Consider the following 20,227-nt stretch of genomic DNA (forward strand, 5'->3'; position numbering starts at 1 on the left):
GTAGTAGCATTACTTTTGCTGCGTTTGCAGCATATAAGATGTGTAATCTGTGGAGTAACTAAAGTAATATTACGGCTGAAATCTTACTTGCATGGTTGTTTTAATAGAAAACTTACGTTTTAAAAACACAATTGTTCTTATATATTGTTTTTAGGTTTGGTTTATAAATACTAGAGAAGATTTTTTATACATATAAAACTGATCGAAAATACAGCTGAACAATAGAAAAATCAAAAAAGGAGTTGTGAATAGTGACATATTTTAATTACATCACTGTGTCAATAATTATTGACTGATTCCGTCAAACAACTGTTAAACCATTTATTGCCATGTACGTACATGTACACAGGAAGTCGGCGCTGTCTGAGGCTCCAGGTAAATAAACATCGTGGTTTTATGACGGGAGATCAGACGAACCGTGAACCAGGGGCATGCGACGTAATTACATCTAAAGGTGTTAGAACCATGGTATTGTCTCTTGAACTGGCTAATTGACCGTACATATAATTGGTAAATATATTCGTTTTGACACCCGTGTTTCATGCGCATCCCGGCTCATAAGCAGAATACAGACAAATGAGGCCCCGTGATCAGCGGAGCGTGAACAACATGGATGCCGCCTTTCGGCCGTTCCGAACAGTCAAGCTGCGATCTCGGAACTGCTCGCCTGATTGAATCCAATTGCAAGCGGAGACAAGATAACTTCCCTTACCCAAACATGATCGTTGCTCAGAAATGTTCAAATCTATCTTTAGTAAATCATGAAATTAATGCGAGCATGACATTTATGCGAAAAATGCGATCGTCAGTCCCTCTGATTATTTTAATATGTTTCATTTCATCATGATAAAAAAGTAAGTCACTTATAAGGTTACCACGTTGAAAATGGAAACGATCGTTAACAAAAACAACAAAATGTATTCTCTCATCACTTAGCCTAACAGTGATATAACTGCAAATAAAACAATCAAGTGCGCTAAAGTATTACACATGGTGGGTGGAGGACCAGGGGCACTTTGAGTTTGACAGGTGTCATCAACTGGTCAAGTAACATCACGGTTTGTATATTCACGTTGATTGGACAGTCTAGACTGGCGCCAACTAATCATGACGGCGTCTTCAGAACAGAACAGAACTTTATTTCTTCCAGGTTTAGGCTTACGTGGAAAACGGAAAATTTTGTTTTAGTGATAGCACATTTTTAATTCAATCTAATATACTTTCCTTGATTTATTATATGACTGCGGTCGTAGATCCGGATGTATCTAAATATGCTCAGTAAATACACAGGATTATTGTTATACTATTAGGATTAATAGATACAATTGAGTATTATACTCTTGATCATAAAGTTAGTCACTACTTTTATTTTCACATGTTCACATGTTGTATGATTTGGGTTATGATTAAATTGACAAAATAAGAAATCATTCCGTGTATATGTGTATTGTATATTGTACCCCAATACGTAATAAAATTATGTATAAATAAGGACACTAGGTTAATTAATGTAATTGATTATTTGATAAACATATTCACCTTTAGTTGCGTAATATGTCACAGAGGTAAAGCTAATTCATAACAACTAATTGTCCCATTTATTTGGCTTCTATCTTTTATATGAAACAAATGCTATAACATGGGGTGATAAACTTCATTGGCAATAGACGTAGCATATAATTGTCCGCATGAACAGTCTACTCTGTTCCAGATAAGTTTATTCATTTTGTCAGCATTTAAATCGTTGCATTCCTGGCTGAATGATTCATTTGACGAAATCTTGTTCCCTGTTTTGAATTACCATCAGATAGTTCCAGACCAATTATAAAATTTCCAGCCCTATGTGTTGCGCATAATTCCGAGATAATTCAAGGTTCATATTCTTGTACGAACACTTATCAAAATTCATTTATACCTAGTACTATTATGTACATATGTATATTAGTTCAAATTATAATAATGAGGCCCTCTATTCTCGAAACGGTCTTTGTTCTACGACAACCGTAAGTCTGTATGGGAAAACAAAATATTTGTTTAATTGTTCAAAGTTCATAGTGAATATAGACAAGGAAGAGAAGAAATTTAATATAAAGAGTAGCCACTTTAAATGACAGAAATTCTTTTAGTTAAATTTGCTCATAATTTGGTCTTTTCGTGGTAAATAGTGCCAAAATACTCTTAATTATTTACTTTCATGTCATTACTAATCTCACATAAGGTCAAAAGTTGTACAACGTTTAACAGATATGATTATGACATGTTGTATCCAAACAAATCCAAACAAATAAAAAAAAATCCAAACAAATCCAAGCTTGGAAATATGACCTTGACAAATTTTGGATTGGTCATATTTCCATTTGGATTGGTGGTATTTCCAAGTTTTGGATTGTTTGGAATGGATGATATTTTGTCCAGTGTTGGCTTGTTGTAGGTTCCCTAGGTGTTATCCCTGACTGTTCTGTGCGTTGCTGAGAAAGTCGCCAATAAGGACTGTAATTGAGATCCAATCTGTGAAACCGAAAGTGTGGTCTGATCTCTATGATTCTATGAAGGCGGTAAGGGATAAGTCACTGGAGGAACCGTACTGGTGGAAGGGTCCGTCACAGGAGGTTGAGAGGGAAGCATCATGACCGTTGAGTGCAACTTGTCGGGTGATTGCTGGTCTGGAAGCATATGAGCAGGCGACTCTGAATGTGAATGAGAGGAAGGTCCACATCAATCTTCCTGTCGATCCTCATGTCTATGTCGATCTCAATGTCAATGGGAAGGAGCAACAGAGGGATAGTAATCAGGGGTCGAAGGGTATTCGGGGGAGGGCCAATATCGATGATCCCCATATCGATCTGGTGTGGGGTAAGGATAGTGTCACATAGGCTGGTATCGCTGGGATGTAGATAGATGTCGATCCCAGGTCAAAGTCCATCTCGTATCGATAATGTCGAGATGAGCGTCAATAGGGATGACATTGAGAGTCAAAGTCCGAGGAGCACAATCGATTGAGGTGAAGATGACGTTCGGTGAGGTTCTCGTCATGCCATTGGAGGATTGCTTCAATGTCAAAGTCTGTTCTCGTGATGATCGTTGTTGAGGAGAATGATCTGAATGTCGACCCTTGGAGTATCGATCTTTAGAATGTCGACTCTTGGACGATCGATCCCGCGAACGACGAATTGAGGTAAGCGCATTCCTTAGAATGTCGACCCTGAAGGCTCGATGTCGATCTATCCTGTGAATGTCGACCCTTAGGATGCAACTCAAGAGGATAGACGCTAGCCTAAGCCGTATGTTTGGGTTCCTTTGACGAGGAAGGTCCGTGTTCTGTCCCTTTAGATTTAGATCTGCGATCAATGTTCCTTTTCTGACATTTCCTAAGATATTCTGCAAACACCTCTTTGGAAAGATGGGAACATTCTGTACAACGGAAACCTGGTTTGCAGACCCCCTGACAGTCACAACATAATTTGTGCAGATCCACCGATGAAGAATTATCGCGGACATTTTGGTTGATCTTTGCCCATTTTGATGCAAGTAAAGACCGAAATATTCTCTCAAAAATATAACACGTCTCCACAGGAAGGGGAGGAGAATGAGATTGATGAGGCAGAGGGTGTCAGGTGTCATGTCCAGCAGGCTGCATGAGATTCGTGTGTGTGCTCTGATTGCTGGAGGTGGTCGTCATGGTGATACAATGGGTGTATGGGCAAAATGAGCTTAGAAGCTGGAAACTTTGTTTTGGGACATTTCCACACAAGGGGCAGAAGGAGTATGAGATGCACAGAGTGAGATATGATAAGTTTAAAAATTATAGGTTATTGTATCAAAAGACAAACATAAAACACTTGAAAAGCCAACTAGCTGCTATAGGTAATTATAATATAAATACCTAGCCAGCAAAAGAAAATGAAACTACTGCCTCGAATTCTATAGAAGAGAGACAAGTATTCAAATCCAAGATGGTGGATGGAACCACAATAAGGAAAAATACAACAGTCTCTTAACATGAATTTCATATATATCATTACACAAATAAAAGCATAATAATTATACAAAAATATACTCCACCAGTCAGAGACGAAATTTTACATGGAAGCAAAGTGCAATCCACAAAATTAAAGCCTAATGTTGAGGACTAAAAGTAGACACATGTCTGTCCGGTGACAAGAAGGAATATGAAGATATGTGATGTCACCATTTCCATGGGTCACGTGGTAGCTGTGCTGGGTCGGGCTTCAGACTTCACACTTGTATGGAACAACTTTTTCCTTCAGCCTAGACCATCTCACAGCTCTGTTTCTGTCATAAAGTAAGCAGTAGATGCATTAAGGAGTAATGCAGGATAAATATAAAATATGTACATTTTCTTCCTTGTCTTTATACTTGCTGTACATGCAGAAGGGTATACATACTCTTCCATCTATCACTCAGAGCCTCCTATTCCTGTGGAGAATTACATTATGGACAGACATACTTGTGAATATGGCATCAGCTGGACTGGTTACCTGTATAAACTCTGTAGCTGACACCCCCTTGTCAGATGTGTGGACAAAGGTTGCCCTCTCCTTTGCTTGTTTCTCGGCCAGCTTGTGCATGCGTCTTTGTCGTCGTTGTTGTAGCTTCTCAGCCAGACTTTCTTGCTGACGTACTGCCTCTACAACACAATCAAACTAGTTCACTACAGAATTAACTACATTTGGCAAAGCAGTTTCTGAGATGCAAGAAATCTTATATTTTCAGCATAGCCAATAAAGGTCCAAGTTGAGCACAGTTTGTTATCCATCTGTTATATATCAGTTCAAAACACATGTTAATGTTTAAGCATTTTCTTTTTAATTTTAAGAATAACAAAAGCTTTAAAAGTTCTCAATTTAAATGACATATCAAGCGTCAATATTAATTCGGAATCCCATTCATGATTGTAGAAATCGATTCTTGTATGACCTTATTTAGGTTTGTAAGTATGCCCGCAGTGACCACAAAACACAATTCCCAGTCAATAGTCAAATACCGCCATGCTTGAGGTGTTGTCCTACTGTTGCAGCAGTCAAGTGTACAAAGTGCCTTGCACAGAATGCAGCTGAGAGAAAGACATACCGGTAAACGGTAAATTATGAACAGAGATTTGAAAGTTAGTGTGCCCTGATGACTGAAGGGTGTTACCTTTATTGTAGTGTGCCCTAACATTGTCTACATCCTCTCGGTACTGTTGCAGTAATTCCTCTTGCTGCTTGTCAGCCAGTTTCTTGTCAGTTACAAGGCCTGTGAGGATGTCGGCCAGCACTGTGACCTGGGTGTTGATATCCTGGTTCTGGTTGTCAGCCTGCATGTTGTTGTACTCCAGCACTTGTTGCCGCTTGGCCAGCCGCTCCTGCAGGGCCTACAACACACACAGGACATCTGGGCTGTATATGTCTTGTTGGGAGAGTCAGCAAACTCATCATGTCACAAGGGTACAAATTTCCCAGATATATAAGTGATTATTTAAATGACCTGACCTTCCATATATGCTGTATATCTGCTACAGCATTGCCAAAATATGTTGAGAGAGACGTATGCTTACCCTTCTCTGCCTGGCTTGCTCTGCACCAATCTTCTCTTCCAGTGCTCCCATCTGCCCCATCAGCTTCTCCATCAGGGCTTCCACCTGGACAACATCAATGTCATATATATATAGCACTGAAAAAAAGTACCAGTATGACATTTCTTTTAACCTTACCCCTCAAGGGAAACAAACAAAGGAGGCCTTATCTAATACCTGGCCACAATTAGGTAATGAACATCTGATGTACATGTAGCATTCATAGAAAAAGCCATAGATCAAAACACTTGCACAAACATATTTGGGACAGTTACATTGACAGTCGAATACAGTCTACACAAAATAAATCACCAATGCTTCAAAGAACAACAACAATATAATAATGCAGCCTTGTGAGCTTGTGTTAAGGTATTTCTTTACTGATCTGTATTTACTTATGGAATGCAGGCAGCACATGATACATGTACACAAATGAAGTGAATAATGGACAAACTGACTACTTGTCATGGACATGTTTATGTTAACTGGTCATCACATAAGACATTAACAAATCAAACAACAGTTGCTGAATATGTCATTTGCTTTAATAAGTCAGGGAAGTATCTGAATTCTGAACACTGAACTCATCATCGATTGATGATGGATAATCGATTGGTTTTGTGAAACCAGTGATTGATCATGAAATTTTAACAAATTCCCCAAACTAGTAAATACTCCATTGCTCAAAATATTATCTGTACTGGGTGGTCTTCAAACAAAGTAGCGGACATCTAAATTACCTCAGCTTCCGACATTCCAGATGACCGTATGAGATCTTGTCTCATCTTCTCTCTCTGTTCTCTCTGCAGTCGGTTCTGAACAAAGACGGTTATCAGTGTGTACTTGTGTTATATGTAACCATTAATACTCCATGTCGAAATAGACAGAATTAATCTGTCAGTAAGACAACTGGTAAACATTTGATACATGTATGTGATTGTTTTAAAAAAGCCTTTAACTACTTGTTCAGAAAGGTCAGGTGATCATCACACGTTGCATTCTACAAGTAACACATGTACATGTCCACTTGTACACATCCATGCCCATCTAAACTGTCTGTATACCTGTTTGCTACTGGCTTGTGTCTGAAGGTTCTCAAGGTGAGAGTCGAGTGCTTGGGGGTCCGTGCTGAGCTTGCTGTTGTTCTTGGCCTCCTGCAACATTGCACATGATAGTGACATGTAAGAATTCAACAACACTACAGCAGATACCTGGGAAGTGTCATGTAAGAGTTCAACAACACTACAGCAGATACCTGGGAAGTGTCATGTAAGAATTCAACAACACTACAGCAGATACCTGGGAAGTGTCATGTAAGAGTTCAACAACACTACAGCAGATACCTGGGAAGTGACATGTAAGAATTCAACAACACTACAGCAGATACCTGGGAAGTGTCATGTAAGAGCTCAGCAACACTACAGCAGATACCTGGGAAGTGTCATGTAAGAGTTCAGCAACACTACAGCAGATACCTGGGAAGTGTCATGTAAGTGTTCAGCAACACTACAGCAGATACCTGGGAAGTGTGATGTAAGAGCTCAGCAACACTACAGCAGATACCTGAGAAGTGTCATGTAAGAGCTCAGCAACACTACAGCAGATACCTGGGAAGTGTCATGTAAGAGCTCAGCAACACTACAGCAGATACCTGGGAGCTCAGCAACACTACAGCAGATACCTGGGAAGGGTCATGTAAGAGCTCAGCAACACTACAGCAGATACCTGGGAAGTGACATGTAAGAGCTCAGCAACACTACAGCAATACCTGGGAAGTGTCATCTAAGAGTTCAGCAACACTACAGTAAATAGTGCCATGCAAGAGCTCAGCAGTATAACCATAGGTATGAAAGAGCTCAGCAGTTATACAGAAGATAATGCCATACAAGAGCTCAGTCACATTACAGAACATGGTGACATTTAAGAGCTCAGCAATGTTCAACTTCAGTTTCTTAATTTGAGGCATGTGCATGGCATTAGCTGCTACAATTAAAGATGTGAGCAGGAGTCATGGAAATGAAACTTGTTGAGCAACTTACTAAGTGGGGATATCTATAGTTCAGCACTGAAGCCAACCGAGTTACCTCCTCCGCCTCTTGCCGCTCTGTGTGCACAATTTTCCTGATGTCTGTGATGTCTTCACCTGTCCTCTTCATGAACGTCCTGTAGTAGTCCTCTGTGATGTCCTTCTTCACCACCAACGTCTTCATCAGGCCGTCCAGGCAGCGAAGCAGCAGCTGCAAGTCATAGTAAATATATCACTCATCAGGAGGATTGCAATCAATAATCATAATGATTCAATTGCTGACAGTTAGAGCACTTCCACACAGAATAGTATTTTCAATGAGATGTGTGTAACACTGGTTGTCAGTTTGTCCATATCACAAATAGTTGTCTTGAATGTGAATAGTACATCTATTCATCAATCATTAGACTAAACACACCTTCTTAAATAAAGGTTCTAAACTGTAAATAGGTAAATGATAAGAGTTAGAAAGTAACTGTCATATTGTGTGATTATATTCAAGCCATGTCAGCCACGTCATTTGTAGTGAGACCCTCAAATGGAAAAATTATCAAGACAGCCACGGAAGATTTATGCCTTGTGTAAGTTGAACTTTTGTGAAGCATTTCTGGGCTGCATCACTGGTCAACTCTAATATTTGCCCAGCCTTGGTTCACAGAGTTAGATCAAATGTCATTGCTCAAGTTTCTTATACAACATGATAACAGGGAAATGTTAAATATGACATGACAAACTACAGAACATGCACTTATTTAGGATATACCATCACAACCCAAAACATCTCCCTAAAAGTCTATTATAGTCAAACACTGTTGTGTCGAACTTTGATGTGTCAAACTTACGGTTGTCTCAAAGTAAAAACCTTTGCATTTCTTCTTTATACTATATATTATTTTAGTTGTGTCGAGACCCATGAAGATCCGGGGTAGAATGGGTCTTCAGCAACCCATGCTTGCCGTAAAAGACTATGCTTGTCGTAAGAGGCGACTTACGGAATAGGGTGGTCAGGCTCACTGACTTGGTTGATGCATGTCATTGTATCCCTACTGCGTGTATAGATGTACATGATGTTAATCACTGGATTGTCTGGTCCAGACTCGATTATTTACAGAACTCCGTCATATAGCTGGAATAATGCTCCGTCATATAGCTGGAATAATGCTGAGTGTAGAGTTAAAAAAGAACCAAACCAAACCAGTTGTGTCAAACCTCGGATAACTCGAAGTATTTATGTAGGTCCCGTCAACTTCACTACTACCGTGTTTGACTGTAGTTTCTTTCAAAAGTATTGTGTATTATGTATGACTTTACTACAGGAAATAATGGGATATAGATACTGACTAATGATCCCCTTTGTTTACTTTATGTGTGTGTCATGTAGGTGGTCTTTGTGCAGCTGATGAAAAGTGTGAATAGCAAACTGACGTACAAGTTCCCTTTCATCATCAAGATCCGTCTCCATAGATGTGATGCTGTTCAAGTCTTGCTGGGCCATCTCACCATCAGCTCCAACGCTGAAACAGATGCACGTCACAACATAATGTCATTGAAACATGGAATCATAGTGCCAAGGTAGTGCTGCTCACCAGGTAAATGTCCAGCTGAAAGTTTCAGCCATCAAGTAGAGAAAGTGAGGCTGCAAGTTAAAGAGAATTTTCACATCAAATTGACTGTGTGATTTGAAGGGGTAGTGTACATCAACATAATATTTTGTAAAACCATATGAATGGAAACATACATGTAAAGTATTTGGCACAGAAGTTTTTGAGATGTACAGTATCTCATTTTCAGAAATTTATTAACAATGTCCAAAGATGATGATGAATAAATAAAAGAAGAGTCATCAGAAGATGACAAATCCGTCCGGCCTCCACAAATTTGAAAGAACAAACATCTGACTGTTACTTTAAATCCAACTTGGTGAGAGAATTTCTATCTAATCTGTCTATCCGTATACAAGAGTAGTTATGAAGCTATCAAAACAATGCCATGGAATTGGGATGGAAACAAGAAAAAAATATTTAAAAAAAATAATTCCTAAATAGCAAAAGGCACCACTTCAGCCCAAGATTAATACATGTACCAAGTGTGGATAAAAATGTCGAATAGTTTTTTTCGTCCTGCTCCAGAATCAACACCTACCTCTGTTTCAGCTAGTCAAACATGTTTCCAAGGAAAAAGAGAAAAATCAAATTTTGAAAAATTCCTCAATAGCAAAAGGCACCACTTCAGTCCTTCGTTAATACATGTACCAGGTTTGGATGAAAAGTCTTTCACGTTTTTTGAGTTGTGCTCCAGAAACGAAATCCAAAACCACCTCTTGAGACCAAGTCCAATTTGTGTCCATGGAAATCGAGAAAAATAAAAATGCCAAAAATCAGCAAATAGCAAAAGGCACCACTTCAGGCAAAAAGGCACCTCTCCCTCTCCCTCTCAGATGTTGAAGTATACATGTCTCATACTTAAAGAATAGGGAATAATTTTAATGCATTATGAAGCAGTTCTGTATAAATAATGGCAATACAAAGCAGGCTGTGAAGTAACTTGGATCAGACAAATCAATGCTCTATATTCAAATACATCTGTGATGTCATTCTGTTATGCAAATGTGCCATTATTTTTCACGAATGAACAGAAATTTCCATAATCCTTACAAGCTCAAAAAATAATATGTCTATAATGTTGTTTCAGCAGGTAACCTTTAACAATGTTCATATTCAAAGTAATTAGATGTACCTTTGACAAAAAATAACCATCAGGTCAACATGTATATCCTTGTTCAGGGCTCTATATTTCCTATAACCCGGTCAGCACATATTCCCAACGTGCAAGTAATTGACAAAATACTAATTTTCAACCCAAGGAAATAATAAGAGCCATGTTCCATGCATTGTAAATATCAGTTCGCGATGGAACTTGCTGCATGTGCAACAGTAGCAAATCTAGAGAACGTATTCTACGTGCATCACATTAGGGCAACTCACACAGTATAAATACAGGCTACAAAATGTCCTAGTTTACTTTTCAAATATTTTCCACAAGAGAATGTTTTGTCAAAATGAAAAAGTAGGGATGTGTTAATTAGGGGAATATGCTCATAACTCTCCTTTCCTTAAAAATATGGGTCTCATCTCCAAAGGACAAATTTTAAGACATATAGCAAGGTTGGTGAAACATTAGCCAGACAAAGCCTACGATATTCTATGCCAATACACGCAGCTGAAGAATGTCAGTTGGGCTCCGTCCCATTGTAAGCACCAGGATAGTCTCTCTGACTATGCTGAGTAGTTGTTGTCCTAACACGTATTGATGACTTATTTTGTAAGTATAAACTGGTTCTTGGATGCAGGCCAATATTAATATTGTCTGATGATCCTATTCTTCCCACGTACCAGGCCACTTATCACATTATGTATCAATTCAGAGCATGTTAAATACAACTGGCACAAATAGTATTCCTTTGATGTATATCGATAAAATTTACTTGTTAACAATTAATATCTATTTAAATATATATATGTATAATTTACGTTATTTTTAGATATGAAATCAAAGTTATATTTTTACATTGGGAACTAAGTTTGTCGGACTTGTACAGGTGATGATGATATAGTCATCAGCAAGGTTCAAGGTACTCAGTCAATGGTATTTACTGACTTGTTTGCTTGGATATTCAGCTCAGTTCTGATGTAAGGTGATCTATACAGAAATGGTGACATGGTTGACAGAGCTTTGTACCCACCTACACATGTCTGCCTGTCTCCATGACACACCCACACAAACAAGCCAGCAGAGCTTAGTCAAAGCTAACTGTCCACCATTAGATCAATAATGCTGTACCCATTAATATCTTCCCTTACAATTGCCATTATAAACACACATCAACATGTTCTGTTGTTAAGAAACTCCATTTGACTTGGATTAGGGAGGTCAGGCTAATTTTGTTCATACATAATTTAATTCAGGTTTATACATCAACTTTTAGTTCATGTTAAAATGAATAAAAAACACTTTACCATTTTAATTTATGTCAAAAACTTTTTGAGATATGGCTGTTTTAAGGGGTGTAAAAAGCGGCCATTTTGTTTTCCAAAATGGCCGCCATTGAGTATGCATATATTTCAGGATTAAAAGGGGCCGGGAAAACAAATTGAAAAGGCATTTTCCTGTTTTTAATATATCATTCATCTGAAAATAAAAATCTCAACCAAACCATATATCATCAGCTCCATGATTGTATCATAACATTTAATAATTACAATTAAAAAAATGCAAAATAGCCATTTATAAGGGCAAAAATAGCCAAAATGACCACACTTTGTATGGTCTTAGAAATGCATTGACAATTAACTATCATTTTAAGATTCTTAATGTGATTCAAGAATAATATATATTAACAAAATATAAAGTTAAAAACAATTAAATCCTTCTTTATCATTGAAAAAAATCATCACAAAAATGTGACTTTATCATTTTTCATCTGAATATAGATGTGGCACCAAGCGATGATCGGAGTTCCTTCAATGACATGCACAAAAATGAACATAACTTTTTTAAAAACGAAGATATCTTTATGAAATTTGGAAGGCATGTACATCTTTCAATGCTCCATGTGTGGATACAGCAAGATATTACTTACTGCAAGTAATGAGATTTTCTCTCTTCTTGAAGTACAAAAAACACAATGCTGATATGCAGTTTTGATTGGTTTTATTCACATTTTCATTGTCATATGTTCACCGCCATACTCTCTCATCACAGTTTTCACATTTTTAACGCTGTTGTTCAGTATTGAATCACTAGAGATATATAATTCATTGATATAGCTACAAAAGCAGAGCAATGACTAAACAGTTTACACCAACACATAGAATGTATTCATGATTGTAACATAAATAATCACATGTGCAAAGTGATGTCCAAGAGTGCTTATTAATACAAATAGTAGTCAACAAGCTAAAATCAACCCTTGCTTATATTTCATTCAGGACATGGGGAACCAGTTCACAAGTTTGATGTCTGATAAGGAACTTAATTCCTTAAGTTTTGAGGCATATACCCCACAACCAAAAAACATTATATCAGAAAATAAGTTGTTTTTGTTGACGTTAGTCAGCTGATGAAGGCAGTGCCTCACATGAGCTTGAGTGCTTCGCACATCATGGAATTAGTTCACATGAGGCATTGTCTTTATCAATCTTTATAAATCTAGCATGGAGGATATATGATTAATCTTGCCAAATAAATATTCAAGCTTGGGTCCGTAAAAAGGATGAGGGAAATGTTATTCGACAACAGTTACTTGTTGTAAGAGAAGAGCATACCATGTTTCCAATTTAGATAATTTTAGCTGATATCTAAACTGAACACACAGTAGACTCATCCCTTGAGTTACCGGTATGAATGCAGGGAGGGCTCCAACAACGAAAGACATTGGGTCAGGATTGGGTCACTGAAACAAGAAACATATCATGTGAAAAATTCATCACTATAATTTTCATACAATGTATCAAGTTTTTGGTGGTTATTTTCCCCACTAATGAAGTATAACCTTCCGTTCAAAGTGCAGATATCAAGTCCAGAATAAAAAACATATTTATTTTCAACAATTTCAACATTTTCTGGTTGTGGCCAAACAAGACTGCTTCCTTTCCATCTCATAAATTTGACATTTGCTTTTTCAGAATTATTTTGAGAACAAATATTGAGGACAACACCAACAAACCACCCTTCATTGTATGCAACACAAACATAATCCCCTTCTTTAAATGAATAACAGTATGAATAAGTTTGTAATTTTGTTTTCTTTGTTGAGGTTTCAGTTGAAGTTTCATTTGATGGCGGTTGTTTTCTTTTTTCCCCCTGTAAAACAGGTGGACCAGTAGTACAAGTACTAGTACTTACATTAGACACATTAACTGAAAGTCCAATTCTAGCTTTCAGAATAATTTCTAAATTTGTACGTAGCTCTATACTAGAAAACTTCTTATTGTCTTTCTGAAATTGATAAAGCTTAATGAAACATTTTTGATAGTTTATAAGTTTTTCATATTTAATTAAATCTTTCAGAATTGACAACTGTCTTAATTCTGTTAATCCATTTAAAAGTCTATCCAAAGAAGAGACTAAACTGATTGGTCCACCATACAAATTGTTTACTTTATGGATGATAGACAGTCTATTTTGTATTGCTTGATTTTCCTTAGCAGCTTGTTTCTCTGCTCTCTCTTTTACTTTTTCTTTTATTTTTTGTTTAATAAGTCTTTTTCTTTCTCTGTATTTAACAAGCATTTCTGGTGCAGCTGACCTGGCTTTTCCAATTAATCTTTCTCTCTCTGCAGGTGACAATGAGTCAAGATAGTCCACACTTTTATTCAGTGACCAAAGTAAAATTCCCTCAATTCCAATTGTGTTTGCATTTGGCATTTTATGTATTAAACGATCAAGGCCTGAAAATAATCTTTCAGTTGCAATGTTATGTTTTGGAACACCTGAAGTTTCCTGAATGATAATTGCTGAAGGACAATGAAATCTGCCACCAGGTAAATGGTCTTTGAGCATACGCTCAGTTACGACAAGAAAACTTGTGCAGCCCACAGAGAGAGCTTGATAAGTTAGAGATTGAATATCTTCCTCAACATTCATGTACAAACTGTCATAAACATAATCTTTAACAGGTGGAATATTGTTAAATAAACATGAACTTCCATCCAGTAATTCGGAGGGATCACTTGACCATGTTTTTATTAAACTGTGAAGGATAGTATAATAGTATGAGACATCTATTGCAGTAATATTTTTTTTAACCATTAGCTTCATCAGTGGCGTCGTAATTTGTCTTTCCAGAATTCCCATAGCCCGGACACCAGCAATAATTAGTTTATCTTTAGCATCTATTTCAATGGCTTTCATTAGTTTGTTTTTATCAGGGCCTAAGGTGCTAATGAAATTAAGCATATCCTGTAAGTGGTAATATGCATATGAAGCATTTACAAATGGTACATTAAATCTATTGTGTCTGAAAGAATCTAACAGAACTGGCTTTTCAATGAATTCAAAGAATTCTTTTGGTTTCCCACTTTTTTCACAGGCATCCTTACCAAATGCAGTACAAGTTGATCTAATAAATTCAAGGGTAGCACTACCTTTTCTGTGCCAGTTCAGTCCTTCTTCCCTTCCAATTTTATTTCCATTAGATTCTACCTTTTCCCATTCTTTAATGTTAGTCTCAAAGTTATCTTGGAGACCCAATATGAAATGAAATCCACAATAAAAATCATTAATTTGAATCAATTCCTTCTGTTTTTCTGTCGACAGTGATTTCCAGTTTGAAACATATTTAGGTAATATTCTGGAACGCCATTGTTCAATGATTTTGACAAATTTTTTATTGACTACATGTCTGTCTGTCATTGTGTTCTTAAACTTCACCAAAAAGTCATGAATGATATTTTCTTTTCCTTCAAAGGGATCCTTTTCTTCATTATCGTCTATGCATGAAGCTAGTTCCTCTAACATAAGCTCTAATCCTTCCACCTGAGATTTAGCGTCTCCACTGTGATGATCCTGTAACGCTAGGCCAAACGTTTGCCCTGTGTTAGTTGTAGAAATAAAGTTTACATATTTATTGTGTTTTTTTGTGGTACCATCAGTCTGTAATGTGCAAACATTAGCATTTTTAATATTAACTGCAGCTATAGTCTTAGCTATGATTCCAGCCTCAGTTGACATATACTTCAGCAATGTAGCTTTAGGCAAATCTTCTAACTCAACAGATATATTTGCAAGTTTTTTTAAGACTGTCTGTATTATTCTTGGGATGTGTTTGGAACCAACACCATGATTCAACAGTTCATAGCACACAATTCTCACCTCATCTGTATAACTGCCATTTTTAAATGTTTCAATTTCTGGTTGTAGACTTCCAATCAACATATTTAACTCAGCATTTTGCAACTCCAATTCCTTCACTTTACTTTCTAGTATTTCACTTTTATTGTTACATTTGTCAACCTGTGAATTCTGAGCAATGGATTTGTTTTGATAGTAGGTCTTTAATGAACGAAGTCGTTGATAACGGTTTTGGATTTTTCTGCATTTTAACATCATAGATGCTAGCTTCAGTTTTTGTTGACTATTTTCAGATAATAAACTTGTAATTTTCTTTTGTTTCCTCTTTATTCGTTTATTAACATTTCTGACTGAAAAAGATTTGATCTTCTCAATAGTGTTCTGATGCTGTGATTCAAGATATTTTACTTTCTTTTCACACTCATAAAGCTGTAATGATACATTCTTCTTTTTGTAGGTAATAGACTGAATATGATTCTTGAGAGTTTCATTTTCAACTAAAAGCTTATCATTTTGAGTTCTCATTGATTCTGATTGCCTCACATTAGAATTTGTTTTGGAACCAAGCATGGATTCAGAGGCAGAAGACACAGGACAAGCTACAACAGGATCATATTTAGATCCCAGAAATATTTCTTGTTGCTCTATATGGCAACTTAAGTTTTGTTTCTTTTTGTGAATAAAATCCCATTGAGACCTCAGTGTATGAGGATTAGGTTTTCTGTCCAACTTGTAAATGTATTTTATCCACAAAGAGCATTTATGATAACAAACATTTTTCCGAATCTTGTATGTGCGAAGAGCACAAACAATAGCTTTGTTTACAGAGTTTTGATTAACATCAATAGGCAAAGGGTTTTCAAGCCATTGTTCAGATATACCAATTTCTCTCAAAATTTGAGGGAACTCATCAGCAGGTAAAGAAACAATTGGATACATTAAAGATTCAAAGTTCCAATCACGTTTGGAAAAATAGCAACACTTGTTACGGAGTTTCCTGAGGAAAGTCCGTACACACTTGCATGACTGCAAAAGATTTTCAAATACACATGTCAAATTGGTATTAAATGTGAAGTGCTGGCTGTCTTCTATCACCTGGCAAACCAGCATCCAGAATCCCAAGGAGCGGAAGACAGGTTGGCTGATCTCCTCCAGTGACCAGTCATCTGAAACACATATTTGGAACCATTTGAACTTATATCCATTTCAGCATCAAGGCAGATAAAAAGAAGCTATTCAAGAATTAGTAATGATAAAATATTATATTCTTGGGAAAAGTATATTTGCCTGACCTAATCACATTAATATTTCATAGGTCTTTTACAGGCTTGGGTTTCTGCGCCACTCCATCCAACTGTTGGATACATAATTACTAGTGAGATAGGATAAGTTTTTATACACAAAGTCAAAATATTATCACACACTGTCACACACTAGGACCATTCAACATTTTTCAAACAGTTTAATAAATGTAATGTTAAATCTGCACAGATCAAAGTGATGATAATCAAATACTTGTAATAAATAAGAGACTATCTGTTGTATGGCCTCTGATAAGATTTATAAATGTTTGGTGAATATGGATGTACATAATTAAATCATCTAGAATCTAATGGGAATTTTGGTAATGACTCTTCATATATTTTTTAATTAAGTTCAATTAAATTTAATTTAAAAAATTGTTTCAGATTTGATAAAAACGTAACTTTGCATTAAATCTTATTCAATGTCACAGGAGCTTTTGTTGATCAGTATATTTTGACCATCACCCCTTTCGCGGGGTCATTTCTTTTATTTGTAGATATAAAAATACATTGACAACATTTTCTTCCAATTGCACAGTAAATACTATGAACTAACAAGTTTTCAGCCACTTATCATTTAAGTTGTCAGATCAAAGCAAATCTTCGAAAAAATCTCATCTAAGACTAATGTAGTAAGACTACGACGGCCGGACACGAAGCAAACCGGAAGTGAAATTGTGAATAGTTTTCATGTTTCTATGACAGCAGTTCAGTCGACAGTTCACTGGCAAATTGCAGAATCTTGTTGACATGATCTCATTTAAAAGAGCTATCGTTTAAATATTTGAAGATGGTAAGCAGACATGAAAAGCCACACAAAATGCCTTCTTTAATAAAGTTGTAAACAGCCGTAGTATGAAACGTGGATTAGTCCATTCTGATACGGGTATATGTGCTGCTATGAAAATCTCATTGTACATAAAAATAAAATTTTACATGTTGTTATCACAACGATAAATGTATGTTGATTTTCTTTAGAAATTAAAATGTCTACAAGCGAGATAGTCCTACCCGTTAAGTCAGGGCGTGTCAGCAAGTCCTGCACTTTCTCCCTTGACACCCCCACAGCGGACCAAGCCCACTCGGTCAGCGACTGAACTGTCTGCACCGCTGTGATGGAAATTGGGTCTAATTAGGATAAAATGTAAACAGAAAATGTTCCTAATATAACATTTCGATGGCAGTGGTGTTGTGAAGGAAATTTTAGGAATGTGAATGAACACAGGAAGTCTGGAATGTGTTGATTGTCATGATTTACGACAGAAGGCGACAGCAAGGTAAACACTTGGGCGAATTCAATATTACAGATGGGGGAGAGCAAGAAATTCTATAATCTTAATATTTGTTCCCCCATCAAAGAACATTCATTCATATATTAAAATGGAAGCGTATTAGTAAGAATTAACAACATTCTACTTAATATAAGTTTTTAAAGGGGATTACCTGTTACATTGTCCGTGGGGACACTGCCATCATAAGCTTTGTCCCCTTCCACAATAAACTTGTCCGATTGCGAGTCGGCTGTCATGTCGGCTGCTAGATGTGAAAAACGATGGAACTTTGTTTGAAAAATAGTAGGTGTGCTTAGCATTTTTATTTTTTTTATTTATGAAATTTTGAAACTAGATAGTTTTGAAATGTGTAGTAGTTATTCGTTTTCCCGCCATTTTAAGACTTTCTCAGAAAATTTGAGTAAACTTACCTTTGAGTGATTTTGTTGTTTAAATTTCCCGCCACGATCTCCAGAACGAGGTCATAGTCGTAAAATAGACTCTTCCATCTGTCATGTGATATAAATATTGTTGTCATGTGAATCCAGGCACACCTCCTACTTTTACCCTGAACGTCAAGGGTACGAAGATTGGATGGTGCCATTTTGGCAAAAAGCTGACATACCCGGTAATCAAAAGAAGCTGCATACTTGAATAAACATTCTATTCATGGTGAAATAACAAAGAGAACAACACAAGAATAGGCATAATGTTTTATTAAGACATTCTTCATAAGCATGTATCTTCTTCTTATTTCTGTCAATGAAGCTGAAATGTGATGAAACTTGATTAATTTCTTTTAAAAAACAAGATGGCTGCCGTGCCTGACCTCCCTACTTGGATTCCTCCAAACCGCTACACATTCAACCTATCTGATTGGAATGCTAGAGGTATATCCTCCCCTGTTCCATTTGGACTGTATGTAAGATAAACAAATAGTTTTTCATGTCTCTCATCAGGGAAACAAATGTTTGATTTTCATTAAAAAAACTGACCCCAAACAATGTAATACAAGACAAGCACCTGTTGAAACTTTGTTTTAATATTACAATCTAAGTTCATTCTTTAAAATAATGAAGCTTCAACGTTATTTACTCAAATCCAGAGTTCCTGAGAATTGACATACATCTTCTGAGAAACGTTGATTGTAAGTAAATCCCTCTTAACAGAAGACAACAAAGGCTCTGCCATTGAAACAGTATCAGTATGTGTGAGTGACTGTCTACAGATGCACACTGTGAAACAAGCTCCTCACACACAGGTTGTGTGACATGTTTATGGGGGTATGTTTTACCTCAATCAATAGTATCAGTTGTAGTACTCAAGCACTGCAGTGTACAAAAAAATCTCTACATACATGGTGACAAAGAAATAAATAAGGAAGAGAATTATGGATGTCAACGCCTTTATTATGAGGAACACAATGTTTCAGAGTATATACTTACTCCTTCATCATCACATTCACCTGATGAAGGAGTAAGTATATACTCTGAAATGTTTTGTTCATCATACTAAAGATGTTGACACCCGAAAAGTCTCTTTGTTATGTGTATCCCTTCTAAATGCCATTCAAAGAAATAAATAAATGATAAATATGAACATTTGCTAATTTCATAATATTCACGAAGTTTCCAAGAGTTTGTTTGTTTGTTTGTTTGTTGTTTGATGCCACACTCTGCAATATTCCAGGTATATATAACAGCAGTCTGTAAATAATCGAGTCGGGACCAGACAGCCCAGAGATTGACATCTTGACCATCAATCTAAGCAATTGGGACACAAGTCAGCGAGCCTGACCACCTAATCCTGTTAGTCTCCCCCCACGACAAGCAAAGTCACCTCTTACGACATGCATGGGTTGCTGACGCCTAGAGGCCCATACATGTCCATATAGGTAATTCTGACCTAACAGTGTTAGAAATTAACACTAGCCCCCAAGCCCGAGGTAAGCACAAACTCCTGTGGGCTAGAACAAAATTCCCAATTTCACCAATTTTTAACATTACAAGGGCAATTTATCTTAGTATAACTTTTGAGTTAAAATATTGCCAAATTGTTTATTTCCTTTGAATAGAAAAGCTATAATCTCTAAATCTCCATAATGTTGAAACAAAGGAGGAAAAGATGCAACATGAGACACCATCCCATGTATAAGCCTGTGATCTTGCCTTCAACAGTGACTTCACGTAAGGTCAACATC

The 20,227-nt window shown here is 36.7% G+C and overlaps 1 protein-coding gene and 1 long non-coding RNA gene across 6 annotated transcripts in view; both read right to left on the reverse strand.

The window, feature by feature from the left end:
- LOC124116001 (trichohyalin-like) overlaps positions 1-20,227 on the reverse strand; it is a 72,790-nt gene that overhangs the window by 34,192 nt on the left and 18,371 nt on the right. For 4 of the 5 annotated variants that reach the window (XM_046477196.2, XM_048393457.1, XM_046477213.2 and 1 more), the window contains exons 4-10: positions 9,031-9,115; positions 7,615-7,812; positions 6,640-6,729; positions 6,316-6,390; positions 5,558-5,641; positions 5,158-5,374; positions 4,500-4,648 (exon numbers count right to left, since the gene is read on the reverse strand). In XM_046477196.2, coding sequence (XP_046333152.2) covers positions 4,500-4,648; positions 5,158-5,374; positions 5,558-5,641; positions 6,316-6,390; positions 6,640-6,729; positions 7,615-7,812; positions 9,031-9,115 — 898 coding nt within the window. The remainder of the gene's footprint in view (positions 1-4,499; positions 4,649-5,157; positions 5,375-5,557; positions 5,642-6,315; positions 6,391-6,639; positions 6,730-7,614; positions 7,813-9,030; positions 9,116-20,227) is intronic. The other variant, XM_046477204.2, reaches the window with a different exon arrangement.
- On the reverse strand, positions 12,345-18,384 carry LOC124126952. Its single transcript, XR_006859854.2, has 3 exons — positions 17,768-18,384; positions 16,548-16,618; positions 12,345-13,053 (listed from the first exon to the last, which is right to left on the reverse strand). It is a non-coding gene; the product is annotated as an uncharacterized LOC124126952 (long non-coding RNA).

Source organism: Haliotis rufescens, unplaced genomic scaffold (genome assembly GCF_023055435.1).
Source record: "Haliotis rufescens isolate VD_foot unplaced genomic scaffold, xgHalRufe1.0.p SCAF_12, whole genome shotgun sequence".
NCBI classification, from domain to species: Eukaryota; Metazoa; Mollusca; class Gastropoda; order Lepetellida; family Haliotidae; genus Haliotis; species Haliotis rufescens.